At 39.2% G+C, this 12,875-nt stretch overlaps 1 protein-coding gene across 2 annotated transcripts in view; it reads left to right on the top strand.

Annotated features, from left to right (window-relative positions):
- The first annotated feature begins 244 nt into the window (after positions 1-244).
- ANTXR2 (ANTXR cell adhesion molecule 2) overlaps positions 245-12,875 on the top strand; it is a 152,844-nt gene continuing 140,213 nt past the window's right edge. Inside the window, exons 1-3 of one of the 2 annotated variants that reach the window (XM_063108222.1) lie at positions 245-1,129; positions 1,862-1,933; positions 4,028-4,099. In XM_063108222.1, the coding sequence (XP_062964292.1) occupies positions 978-1,129; positions 1,862-1,933; positions 4,028-4,099 (296 nt within the window). In that variant the 5' untranslated portion in view covers positions 245-977. The remainder of the gene's footprint in view (positions 1,130-1,861; positions 1,934-4,027; positions 4,100-12,875) is intronic. The other variant, XM_063108223.1, reaches the window with a different exon arrangement.

Genomic DNA, 12,875 nt, shown 5'->3' with positions numbered 1-12,875 from the left:
GTAGGGCGGAGTGAAGAGGTCATCACCTCCCACGGGATCGCTAGCCTTTGGTCCCCAACCACGCAGAAGGCTGTTGTAGCACAGCTGCTGCAGTAGGCCAGGCCCGCAGGCTACATGGGTATGTTCAGTTTCTAGAGGACTTTGTTTTTCTGACCTCCTTCTCCCCTTTCACAAATCTGGCAGGCGTTAGTCATCGCGTCCGGGCTGGAAGCCACAAGTGTGCGTGCTCGGCTGCCGGCTCCAGGTGGGCTCCGCCCTCGCCCTCGGGCGCACACCGCTGCTCGCAGACCAGACCCGGTCGCCGCGCGCTCCTGGCCTTGGCGCGGCTGTGCTCGAGCTCTCGCCCCACAGCCCGCTCGGCCTCCTCCCCCGACGTGACGGCCCGGCTGCGCCTCGCCAGAGCCGAGCACAAGGAAGAAAGTTTTGGAGTGCCGAGGGGAGTTGGGACGCCGGAGGAAGGGAGCCACAAGGGAAGCGTCTCCACTCCAAGTCAGGGCGGCCCTCGCCGCGTGCTGGGGACGCCTGTCCCGCAGCGACTGCAGCGGCCGGACTTCAGCCCTCCGACTGAATGCGGCTGTCGGTCTGGGTCCGAGGCCGGCGCTAGAGGCTCGGCCCGAGGCCCTGAGGAACTTGTCTTGCGAGCTGTCGCCGTGGGCCGTCATTGTCTGCAGGAACTCTCTGGAATCGGGAGGGGGAGGACGGGATCGCGCTGCCACTGGTTTTCGTCAGGAGTTCCGGCGGCAGCTGCAGCGGTTGTGGAGACTCCCTTTGTCCTCTCAGGACCTCCCTCTCCCCCTTTCTCCCTCCCTCTGTCAGTTGGTGGGTCCCGCTGCCCCAGGCGCCGGCGCCTCAGCTGCTCGCCGCCCCCCACCCCCGGGTGCGTCTCCGGTGAACCCCGCCACCTTCGCGTCTCCACCGAGCTAAGCCGAGCCGAGGGAGTTGCAAGCGGGAGGGAGTCGCAGGCCCCTGGTCGCAGGATGGTGGCGGGGCGGTCCTCGGGCCGCAGTCCCGGGAGCTGGCTGTTCCCCGGGCTGTGGCTGCTGGCACTCAGCGGTCCCGGGGGCCTGCTACGAGCTCAGGAGCAGCCCGACTGCAAAAGAGCCTTTGATCTCTACTTCGTCCTCGACAAGTGAGTACCGAAGGGAGATCCGGGGTCTCCTGGTGGGGGCGGCACTGGGGCAGCTTGGGCTGGGGAGCCTGAGGTGTGTGTGCGCGCCCTGGGGAGGGGTATTGGGAACCCGCCGGTGAGTGAGTGCCCTGTTGCTATCTCCTTCCGAAGCGCAAGCGCTTTCGGACCTACGTGGGCTGGGGACAGGATGAGGGGTGATAGGAGCCCCGGGCTACTTGGCTCTCTGGGGCAGTGGAGGTATTCACTGCTTACCAGTCATGGGGCCTTTTGGGAAATGGGAGTGCGGCCACCTGAGGTAACATTCTTCATCCCGGGAACCCAGACAGGACTGTTTCTCTGCCCCTCTGTTCTTACCTACCTACTACTCCCACCCCCGGCACACTGGCTAAAGTTTGCCTGGTCTTATACTGGCCAGAAAGCTCTTATTGGAGCTAGAAAAAGCCTAGGGTTAACATATCCAATGTGGTTTGCATTTCCTGCGAAGGAAGCTTTCTATGTTTGTTTGGGAGAGCCGGGCCCTGCTCTAAACAGTTAGCAGGCAGGTCGTCCCTGAAGATGGGCTGACTTCCTTGGCTCTGGGTAGCACCGAAGTTTCAGCTGGGATACCGTTACTTTGCTTGAAGGAGAGGCCAGGTTCCCCCATCTTCGTGGTATTGAAGAAAGAACGGTTTGAAATGTTTACATTTCAGCCCTGTGTTTTGTTTCTCTGATCAGTTTAATTTCATTTTTCAGGTCTGGGAGTGTGGCAAATAACTGGATTGAAATTTACAATTTTGTCCAGCAACTTACAGAGAGATTTGTCAGGTATTTTCCCCACTTTACTTTTCTAGGCAATGGAGAGTAAGGAGACCAAGTGTGGGGTTTCCCTTTTTTGAAAGCTTTTGCAGGGGGGAAAAAAAAAAAAAAACACCAACTTTCTTGAAATGCTGATTTTTAAGAGCCTCAAGGTCGTTATTAACATGCTGTTATTAGGACAGCCCTTCAGTCGCTGAGGGCTTATTTCATCTGGATTACAAAAACTTGGCTTAGACTCTGCTAAAGCATCTTCAAATACTATTCCAAATGTCTTTTCCTTTCTGAGTTTTCATCTGTTTTGAATTTCAGTTATGCTTTCTCATAATTTATCACATTAAAAAATAAATTTTATGCTAATAGTATCCCAAATATATTTTCCTTTCCACACAATTCTTAGCGTTGCAGAGGTCCTCATCTAAAACAACAACAACAACAACAAAAAGTGTTGGAAAACTTCGAATGAACTTGTGTTAATAACTCACTACCAGAAAAGGCACTTTTGTGTGTGTTTAAAGAAATGACTTGTGTTTACACAATGTGTGGGTGTGTGGCTGGTTTAAATTTTGACTGTTCTATATATGCAATAAGCCTCACAAGGAAAGACTGGTTTTCTCTCCTCTAAAAAGCATGACTGCTATGAAATCCAGCATACTCTTTTATTTAGAGGTAACTAGGAATTAGTGGCATCTACTGTTTAAAAATAACCTCAGGACACCAGGCTTTTGAGGCTTCCCCCCCCCCACCCCTTTTTTTAAAAAAGAAAAATACAGTGAGCAAATGCAAGTTTATCAAGATAATGGAAAGGACATGAATAGGAACTGTATCATTAAATATTGCTTCTTTCAGTCTTGTAAGCCCAAATGTTTTCTGTAAAACAGGCTTGGATGATCAAAACATTTTGAAAGTCATGTTGCAAGTAACTTCAAACAATCTGTAGAGGCCTAGGCAATCCTTGCTTTCAGTTATTGGCAGCAGTAAAGTTATCCCTATAAAAATGTATGCCTGTCCATGTTCAATCATCAGTCCCCTGCTTAAGAAGCCAAGTATAACAACTCTCATTTCTGGACAGGGTCTGAGGTAAAACTGTTTAGAGAAGAAAAATAAACAAGGCCCTGTATCCTTGAATGTCAAAGGCAGAACAGACAGTTGTTTAAATTTTCTGATTTAATCCTAGAGTGTGCAGAAAGTGTCATATCCATTTTGATCAAAAGCAATGAATCATTTCAATACACTTTAAAGAATCAGTGCTCTTATTCATTTGGTCTGGTTTGCAATTTGAAATTATACAATACACAGGTGTCTGGCTTAAGTTTAGTTGCTCAGTTACTAAGTAACAGTGCATCACAGGAAGTGAATAAAGGCTGACTTCTGAAGAAAATGACTTAAAATATGAGTAAGCCTTTAAGGTAATTTTGCTCTTCAGTTTGTAGATCTTAGTTTCATATCTTCAGTTATGGATCTTAGTAATATTTGCAGAGTGTCCTAGAAACAAGAACCATAGGTACCTGCCTAAAGATTGAAAGATGTAGCTGACTGGGGCAATTATTGCTGATTGGAAATATGTTTGAGACTTGGAAAATTGAAAATGCCTATTCAATAAGTTAATTGTTACTTTCTTTCACATTTTCTATGACATTCTATAAGTATTCTTAGTCCAGGATGACTTTCATATGGTCTCATATCATAGTTGGTATCATTGACTCAAACTGGCTGCTCTCCAGCCCTAAGTTTGGCTAAGGATAATAACTCCAAAGGGTCTGGCCTCCTTCAAGGAGATGAAATAGAATATAAAAGGGAGGAGCATTTTCTATGAAAGAATTTTACATCAGCCTAGAATTTATCTTTCCAGTTAGTCTCTTTCTAAATGCAAGTCCCTATATGGGTCATGGAGGAGTGTTTGAGGGCTGAGAAGCACTACTAAATCCAAAATGACTTATACAGTAATGTCAAGCAGAATTGGTGTATCTACTTAAAGACTCCCATTTAAAAGAAGCCTGGACCATTCAGTGAGACCAATTTTAAATGAAACTCCTAGCTATTCATCTGTATTGTATCAATATTTCTTTTTAAAATGTTTTAACTGCCTCTTTTCTTATTTTGCAGCCCTGAAATGAGATTATCTTTCATTGTGTTTTCTTCTCAAGCAACCGTTATTTTGCCATTAACTGGAGACAGGTTAGTGCATTATCATTTCACTGCAGGCTTTTAGTAGAGACAAATCTTATGGGCATGATTGATATTTCCAAGTGATGGTTCAGGCCTCTCAGTGGAATCAAGCAAATGCACAGACAATTCAGTTCTCTACACTAATAGAAGGGAAAGGAGGTAGGAGTAATATAAAAGAGAGGGTAATCTGAAAATCAATATTAGTTATATTGGCTGTGGAATGTACAGTGAACCCTAGATCATTGCCTCTTACTGTAAGTAGTTCTCCATTTTTATTGTTTAGATGTAATATATTAATCAACCAGGAATTTGAAGAACATCGAGGTTGAGAAAGATATGCATCTACTTAGATAATTTACTAGATTCATCAGATATCCAGGATGTCCAGTCTTGCTTTCTTTCTCTCTGTCTCTCTCTCTCTCCACACACACACACACACACACACACACACACACACACACACACACACACACACACACACACACACACACACACACACACACACACACACATACACACACACACTCTCTCTCTCTCTCTCTCTCTCTCTCCCTCTCTCTCTCTCTTTTCTTAATGCTTTTAAAAGGTGTGGCTTTTCCCAAGCTAATATCACAGTATTTCATATGGCCATTTCTATGTCATTTGAATACATCATGGCAAGTTAGAAGTAGTCATTGACGTATTTTAAAGAATGGCTGCTTTCCGTATTTCTCACTAGACTATGCGTTCGATAGTGGGATGGGAGCTTTTCTTCTTCATTTGTATATCGACTTCATCTAACATGAAGTATGTAAGATAGTTTTTGCTCGATAAATTGTTGAATGAACAGGTTAGCATTGTCTTGAAATCAAATTTCTCCAAAGTAGTTTTAGCAAGGGAGGCTAGGAAGCTAGTGTACTTTGTTTTTCATAGTATGTGGATTTCTGAAAAGTTATGTGTGAATACAGTTTTTTAATGAATTGATTTTTCCTGAAAAAGGCCAAGAAAGCATAATATTTAGGGGGACTCAGAGAGAGTCCTTGTTTATAATTCATCAAATTGATTTAGAAAATTATGTGTATTGTATTATATATTATATATAGAACCATATAATATATATGCTTCTAATTTCTTTGTGCTTTAATTTTTCTTTTTCCTGAAGAGGAAATCTCTCTATAGGTGGTGAGTTCAACCTAGGACCTCAGTCTTCCCACTGTTACTTCCCTTTCTTACTTTCCTGTGTGCATGTGGGTCTCATCAGGGGTCACAGCAATAGTAGTTACTTACAATCCATGTACAGCAGCTTTCTATGCCCAGTGATATAAGAGTTCTTGCCTTTATGAAAAGAAATCTTCTCCATTGCTCAGCTTAATTTCCAAAGCAATAGCTTTGGATCCAGCCTACCAAAAAGAAAAAGAAAAAGAAGTACAATTTTAACATTTATGGTATGCTTACAATATAGAAAAGCACTTAGCATAATGCCAGACGTGTAGGAGACTGTCAGTAATTGACAGCTGCATACCTTGTGCCAAGTTCTCTGCTAGGCACTTTGCATATGGGTCCTCCAGAACTTTGAAGATGAAGTGTAGTCACTGGTTGACCGGTTTGGTATTGCTTAGACACACATGGAAGCGGTTTAAGTCTTTAAGTTAGAGATTCTTCCTTTATCATTAGTTGAGTCTAGCAGGGGAGAAACTGAAATGGGTTACAGAAGAGGCTTCTTCTTCAAAAGGCAGCATAAGGTTGCAGTTAAGTGTCAGTGGATCAAGTCTACATGAGATTGAATCTTTGCTTTCCAACTTACTAGCCAAATGGTCAAGGACAAGATGCTTAACCCCTTTTATGCCTCCGTTTCTCCACTTACATAATGATGACAATGATGATGATAGTATCACATACCTCATAAGGTTGTTACAAGAATTGAAGTTGATGAATGTGAAGTATGTAGAGTCTGGCACATAAGTTTTCAAGAGATAAAAGCTTTATTATTATTATTATTATTGGAGCAAGGGAATATACAATATTTTAATGATTAGGGAAAACTTACACTTATTTAAAGGAAATATGGTACTACTTGAAAGGACTTATGATATTTGAGGAGGAATTTTAATAATGCAACTCGCAACTTATTTTATACATAGCTGGCTCCTCTCTCTCTTTCTCAGTGGAAGTGCTTTCAGTTTTAATGATTTTCACTATTTGCAGCATGTTGAATTAATTTGGGGTGGCAGAAGACACACTGATAAAATCAAGGTTAGAGTTCTAATTTTGTCACATACTGATTTGGCAACATGGAGTAAATCATTTACTCAGTGTGTCAGTTTTTATGTCTATAAAGTGCAGGCAAAAAAATCTGCCATGTTTTCTTAGAAAGTTGTTGTGAAGATCAAAATAACAATGCATAGAAAGATACTTTGTATATTACAGAATAATCTCCAGCAAAGTATATTATTTTCTTCTCTTATATTGTTCTTTTACTAATTTTATTTAATTAAATCAGTAGCTTCTCAAATTTCTGTGGTCCTCTGTATTTGGATATAGAGTAACTTTTCTTCCATTACACACTTTTAGATGTATAGAAACAATTTGCATATTTAGATGCAGGACTACTGAATGAATGTTTCCACAACTATTGTAGATCTTTGTTTCAAAGCCTAGAAATTGGAATTCTACATATAAACTTCCTTGGTGTCATATATCACACTCACAAATAGATCTGAGTGCGCAAGGAAAGCAAAGGTTAAGTACAGCAAGTTTCATAATTTCGGTTCTATTACACATAATTTATCAGAACTTTGGAAAATAGGAGAAGTAGCTCTTTTGTGTTTCTCAGAGTGTTGCTAAAGATTTTCAGTAGAGATGAGGCAAGATTGGAAGATAGTAAGTATTTATGGTAGGGCTGTGTCTCCTGTTATGGTTTCAATATTGTGTCTGGCACTGTGTAAATGCACAAATAAAATAATAAATATGTCAATAAATTATCAGTTATACATTTTATATACTCATTTAAAAACTTCATTCTTTCAAATACTTCTGTTTGAGGTACTCCCTTCTTTTCTCTTGCCCTCATGATTTTTATTCTTCATATGTCTGTTAGTCCATCCACCCACCTGTCCACCTACCTACCTGCCTTCCTTATTGAGCACTGCGGGCCCTGGGGGTAACACAAAGGTAAATAACCTCATTTGTGTGTGAGTAGGGGGCATGCACATACACAGGAATAGCCCAGGATTGTATTACAGGGTCGGTCTGGTAAGAGAAAAGTGGCAAATGTTGATTCAATATGGAAATATCCAGGTTTTTAATATTACATAATTTGGAGTCAGGACTAATTTTAAAGAATACATTTAGTTATTGTGTGCATAATTGGGAATAGTGAATTACGGCCAGTTCTGTTCAATATTATCTTAATGCTGTAACAGTGATTTAGTTGGGAGTATTTACCAAACAATTATTACGTGCCAAGCAGTGTGCAAAGTGCTTTCCATGCATTGTCTCATTTAATCCTTGTAGTAACTCTGTGTAATAGATAGTGTTACTATCTCAGCTTTACAAATGAGGAAACTAAAGCTAAGAAAGGTAATGTAGCTCATCCCAGGATACACAGTTAACAAGTGGCAAGCAGTATATTCACCAGTATGATCTTCTAAAGTTTAAAGCAGATCATGCCACTCATGATTAAAATGGTCTAATGGCTTACAGTAGAAAGCAAATGCCACCCACTGGCCTTAAAGCCCTACCTGATTTTCCCAGGCAGTGCTCTCCTACAACATCGTGTGTCACAGTGTAGTCCACTGGCCTCCTTTCCATTTCCTTAGCCCTTCAAGCTGGTTTCCACATTGGGGCCTCTGCTCTTTCTCTGCCCTACATCTGCCCTAGCCAGCTCCTTCTTGTCTTTTAGGTCTCATCTCTCATGTCACCCCTTCTGAGAAGCCTTGCTTGGCCACCAGATCTAGAGGAACCCCATCCTTCCTCCCCAGTAATCTTTTACAACACTCGATTTGGTTATCACTTTTTGAAATTGTTCTGTTAATTAATCAACTTATTTTTATATCCATGACTCTAATGTAAATATGGAAGTGGGAGGACCCTATTTGTCTTGTTCACCCATGTGTCCCAACACATAGAACAGAGCCTGCCAAACAGTAGATGCTCAATAAAGATTAGTTGAATGAATGATTGAGTGGGTCTGACTCTATAACTGGAGTTATTCATTGCTACCATATATTGTTTCTCTTTGTAATCATTCCACATGATAGATGACTTATATTTGTTACTTTTCTCATTCCTGCTCTTATAGATCAGTTCTAAATGTGTCCAACTCCCTTTTCAATATACTTGCACCCAAATTTAAAAAGTCATATAATAATAATTGTTTGACTTGAGAACAATAACTTAGAAAAAAATATTCCTTAAGCAAACTTGTAGAAAATTATAGAGAAGACATTTAATTAAGTTTAGACAATATACACATTTTTATTATTTGAAAGGGTTTCTTTCAATTCCTTAAAAGCTTAATTAAAAATTTACTCATGGAGAATAGTCCTTCATACATAGCTGATAACTTATAAATTGGTACATTTATTTTGGAGAGAAATTTGGCAGTATCTATTAATGTCTATAAAGTTCCTATTAGCAATTCTACCTTTTAGGACTATGTTCTCCTAGAATACTAGCACTAGCATGCAAATATAGACATGTATAGATATCAATTGATGATACTATAACTAAACTATAGTATATACATAGAATGGGATACTATGAAGTCGTTAAAAAATTTTAAAAGTCATATGTATTTACATGAAAATATATACAAAATATATTAAATGAAAAAAGTAAGTTGCAGAACACTCTTAGTATGATTTTACTTTTGGAAAATAAAAACCAAACAAAATCCTTAACTGTTTATATGATGTGTGTGTGTGTGTGTGTGTGTGTGTGTGTGTGTGTGTGTGTGTGTGTGTGATCAAAAATCAAAAATGAATAAAAAAAAGTTTGAAAGACATGAAACAAACTGTTAACAATGATACTGTCTTAGGCATGAGATTGAAGGGGGAGGAAGCCTTCATAGTTTTAATTTTTATATATCTAAGTTTTTGAATTTATTTCAGCAAGAATGTATTATTTGTAAAATATTTAATAAATACTTAAATGAATGTTACTGACTTTTGAAGCCACAGATAGCTATCTTGGAATCAGAATGGAATTCAGGGGTTGGAAAGAAAAAGCATTTGGGAATTGAGCATATCCAGCTGTTACCCTGGAGAGTCCTGAAGGTTCCTTGTTAGAGTGAAAGGACCAGCATTGGGCCTTGGGTAAAATTTCATAGGAGCTACATACTAGGCCCGTGACCTTGGACAACTTACTTAACCTCTTGCTGCCAGTTAAAATGTGCGAAATCATTCCTACCATATAGCAATGGTGAGGTAAATAAATGTATATAATGTATAGGAAGGCCTAATTAAGGGTATGACACATACAGAGTACACAACAAATGTTTGTAACTTTAATAGTTCACCTTTCTTTCTTTGCTTCTATCAACTACCCTCAAGTAGCTACCTTTTAATATTTCTCATTTATATTTTTCTAGTGCTCTTTTTCTTTTTTGTTGTTGTTTTGATGATGGGTAGGAAGGAGGCTAAGGATAAAGTGGGGTTTGCAGATTATCAGGGTACACCATCATCATCATTTTTATTGGGACGTGCCAGAATCTGGCAGGAGTTTAAAGAAGTCAAGTTGACTGCTCAAAGTGACCCAGCTAGCAGCTGCAGCCTGGCTGGACATCTGGTCTGGTACTGAGCAGAGCACGCCACCTCTGCACTGGACTCACTCATGGTCTCTGTGCTACCCTTCTCCAGTTTTTACATAAGTCAGAATTTGTCATAATTCAAAAACATAGTCATCCTCTAAATTTATTCTATTCTTACAAACCATCGAAGTGGCAAGAGGAAGTGATGATCGTTAGGTTAGCTAAAAAACCAATTCTATTAGGGAAGTAATTACTCCTGTTAGAAAAGTCTGCCTCGGCCACACATTGTGCTGACTTGGAGGGATCTGGGCATGGCAGCAACTCAGAGTCTAGTGTTGGGGGTGCAATATTTACTTTCAATGAAGTCCCATACCTGCTTTATGAGTATGTTCTAGAAAATTAAGTACACTGTCACTCCTCCCTGGGAGAAAAACCTGCACATGGAAGTGGTAAAATGTAGGGGTCAATTTCTCACCATTCAGTAAGGCAAAGAGAAGGGAGATGGAGTAAACACATGCAGGAGGCATGGACTTCAGGTGTGACCTAGTACCACACTTCTGCAAATGCAGATGAAATTAGAGAAGATTTTTCACAAAACTCAGATCGTGCAGGGTACTTTGTTAGCAGGTATTTTTGGATCCAGGACCACGACACTGAAATCATTGGTCTGGACTGTGGACCACAGAGACTTAGTAAGTGTTGGCCTTAGTGTGACATGTTAAATTAACAATAAGGGAGTTTTTATATAAACTATAGTATGAGATAGCTAAAATCTAGTAGTTCCTTAGATGATAGAATGTATTGGCAATGTTCATCTTTAGAAAATAATCTTTACTCTTTTGAAACCTTTAAAAAAATTTAACTTGAGGAGGTGAGAGAGAACAAATTATTTTTTGTAGTTTATCCTTCATGCAGTATGTAGTGTAGCAGTATATAATAACACGATTAAATAGATAAAATGGGTACATTTGAATGAATGAATATATTTCTCTTTATACAATTTGTTATAATTTTCTCACTCTGGTTAAAATTGTAGTTTATAAATGGAAGGAGACAATAAAAGTAATAAAGTTCATTAAGTACTTAATATATGTCAAACATTTTGTTAAATGCTTTGTATGCAATAGCTCAGGTAAAGTACAATGTTAAGTAGATTATAAATCATTAGTAATTTTGTATAGATATAAATAAAATTTTGAGAACATTGTTTTATTTCATATTCTACTCAGTCTAGTAAATTTTATCTTCTAAAAGAAACCTTTAAGTATGTTATGTAACTGGCTAATCATTACAAAATTCGTTTGTATTGCTACATTTTATTTTGGGTTACTGTTTATTTCGAGGACATAAAGAAGAGAATTTACCTATGATATAAATACCTACAGCATTTTTGCAATTATCTAAATTGGCATTTGGCAGCCCAGATGTGTGAAGCCTTTAGCTTTAGTGGTAGATTTTTCTTTGGAGGCTTCCAAGGAAAGCATAGAAAACAAAAAATAAACAACAAAAAAACCACATATATAATCTCATCTCTTTTCTTTCTTCTTTTCTGGTCTCTACATAAAAATTTTTGACCCTGTTTTCCCTGTGAGCTCTCCTTGGAATCTGGAAGAAAGTAAACTGGATGAGCAAAGTTATGTTAACAGAGGAATAACTAATATCAACAGTAACAACAATAGTAGCTACAATTCCCTTGGTATTTTATTATGTGCTATTTAATCCTCACAATGGCCTCATGGGGAAGGTATTTTTATCCCTATTTTGTAGATAAAGAAATAAGGCTGAGCTTGGAATGAATCCATGTTCTCTTTGTCTATAACCTTTTATTCTGACCTTGATCCATACCATCCCCAAAACTGTATTTACAATTTGAGATTATCCTATTTAACCAAAACTCTCAGATACAGAACTGATGGACAAAATAAGAAAGAGAAAGAGCATTCCAACAACCCAGGACGATTATTGAATTAGGTTAGATCAGAGGTTCTTAGTCCTGGCTGAACAGTAGAATACTCTGGGGAGTTTTAAAAAATAGTGCTAACTCCAACCCCATCACAAACTAGTAAATTAGAATCTCTTCAAATAGAGTGCGGAAGAGATATTTTTTAAAGACACTCAGGTGATTCCAATGTACAGCCAGGGTAGAGAACTACAGTGCATCTGTAGAAATATGTGAGAGTAGCCCTTGGACTGTGCAAGTCATTCTTACATAACCATATAGAATCACAATGTTCACTTGTGGTTGGTGCTCAACAGGTGGGTGTAGACTGGCTGAAATCTGGAAAGTTAAGATGATGTGCATTGGGAAGTTCAAGTACTATCCAGATCCATTGTATAAAGAAAAAGTAGGGGGTACTTAAAATACAATTATGCCTTCATTGTTAGTTGGGCAAGTCAGAATTCTCTACAAACCATTTTATTATGGCACTATTTCAACATATCTTTATTTTAGTTATGATGTCATGCACACCTTTCACAATCCCAGTTGTTTTGTGGATGGAGAAAAGCCACTGATACAGCATAGCACATGGCAGTTGTGGTTGCTAGCTTCCCTTCCTTGCCCTGCCCTGCCCTGTTATACAGAGAAATTTGAGAGATACTAACAAAGCTGAAAGTATTAATTTCACAGATTAAAAAAAATGAGACTGTATGTTCTCCTCCTCTCTCTCTCCCTGTCTTTCTCTCCAGTTGATTATGGAGTTTGGTCTTCTGATTCTCAATTAAAAAACAGATGTTTAATATATACCATTTTAATTGTTTATAAACTGCCAGAAAGTATTTTAGGTTGCACAGAGTATTATAATATTTCAGAAAATTAATAAAATATAAAATGAAAAGTTAAGATCCTGGAAAAGAGGATAAACAATATAATAACCATAGTAATTTATCAGAATTTGGGAATGAGTAAGAAATTTACTGTGGGCTTCCTGGCAGGGCAAGAAATAAAGTTTACGTAGTTGCAAATAGCAGAAAGGAGGAAGTGTACAGCAACTACTTGGAGTGACAAAGAAACTTCTGCTATGAGACCTTATAGGGGACATTGCTTGTCATAATAGC

This window comes from Cynocephalus volans, chromosome 9 (genome assembly GCF_027409185.1).
Source record: "Cynocephalus volans isolate mCynVol1 chromosome 9, mCynVol1.pri, whole genome shotgun sequence".
In the NCBI taxonomy this organism is placed as follows: Eukaryota; Metazoa; Chordata; class Mammalia; order Dermoptera; family Cynocephalidae; genus Cynocephalus; species Cynocephalus volans.
Note: the sequence above shows the minus strand (reverse complement) of the source record. Positions and strands in the feature narration are given on the sequence as shown.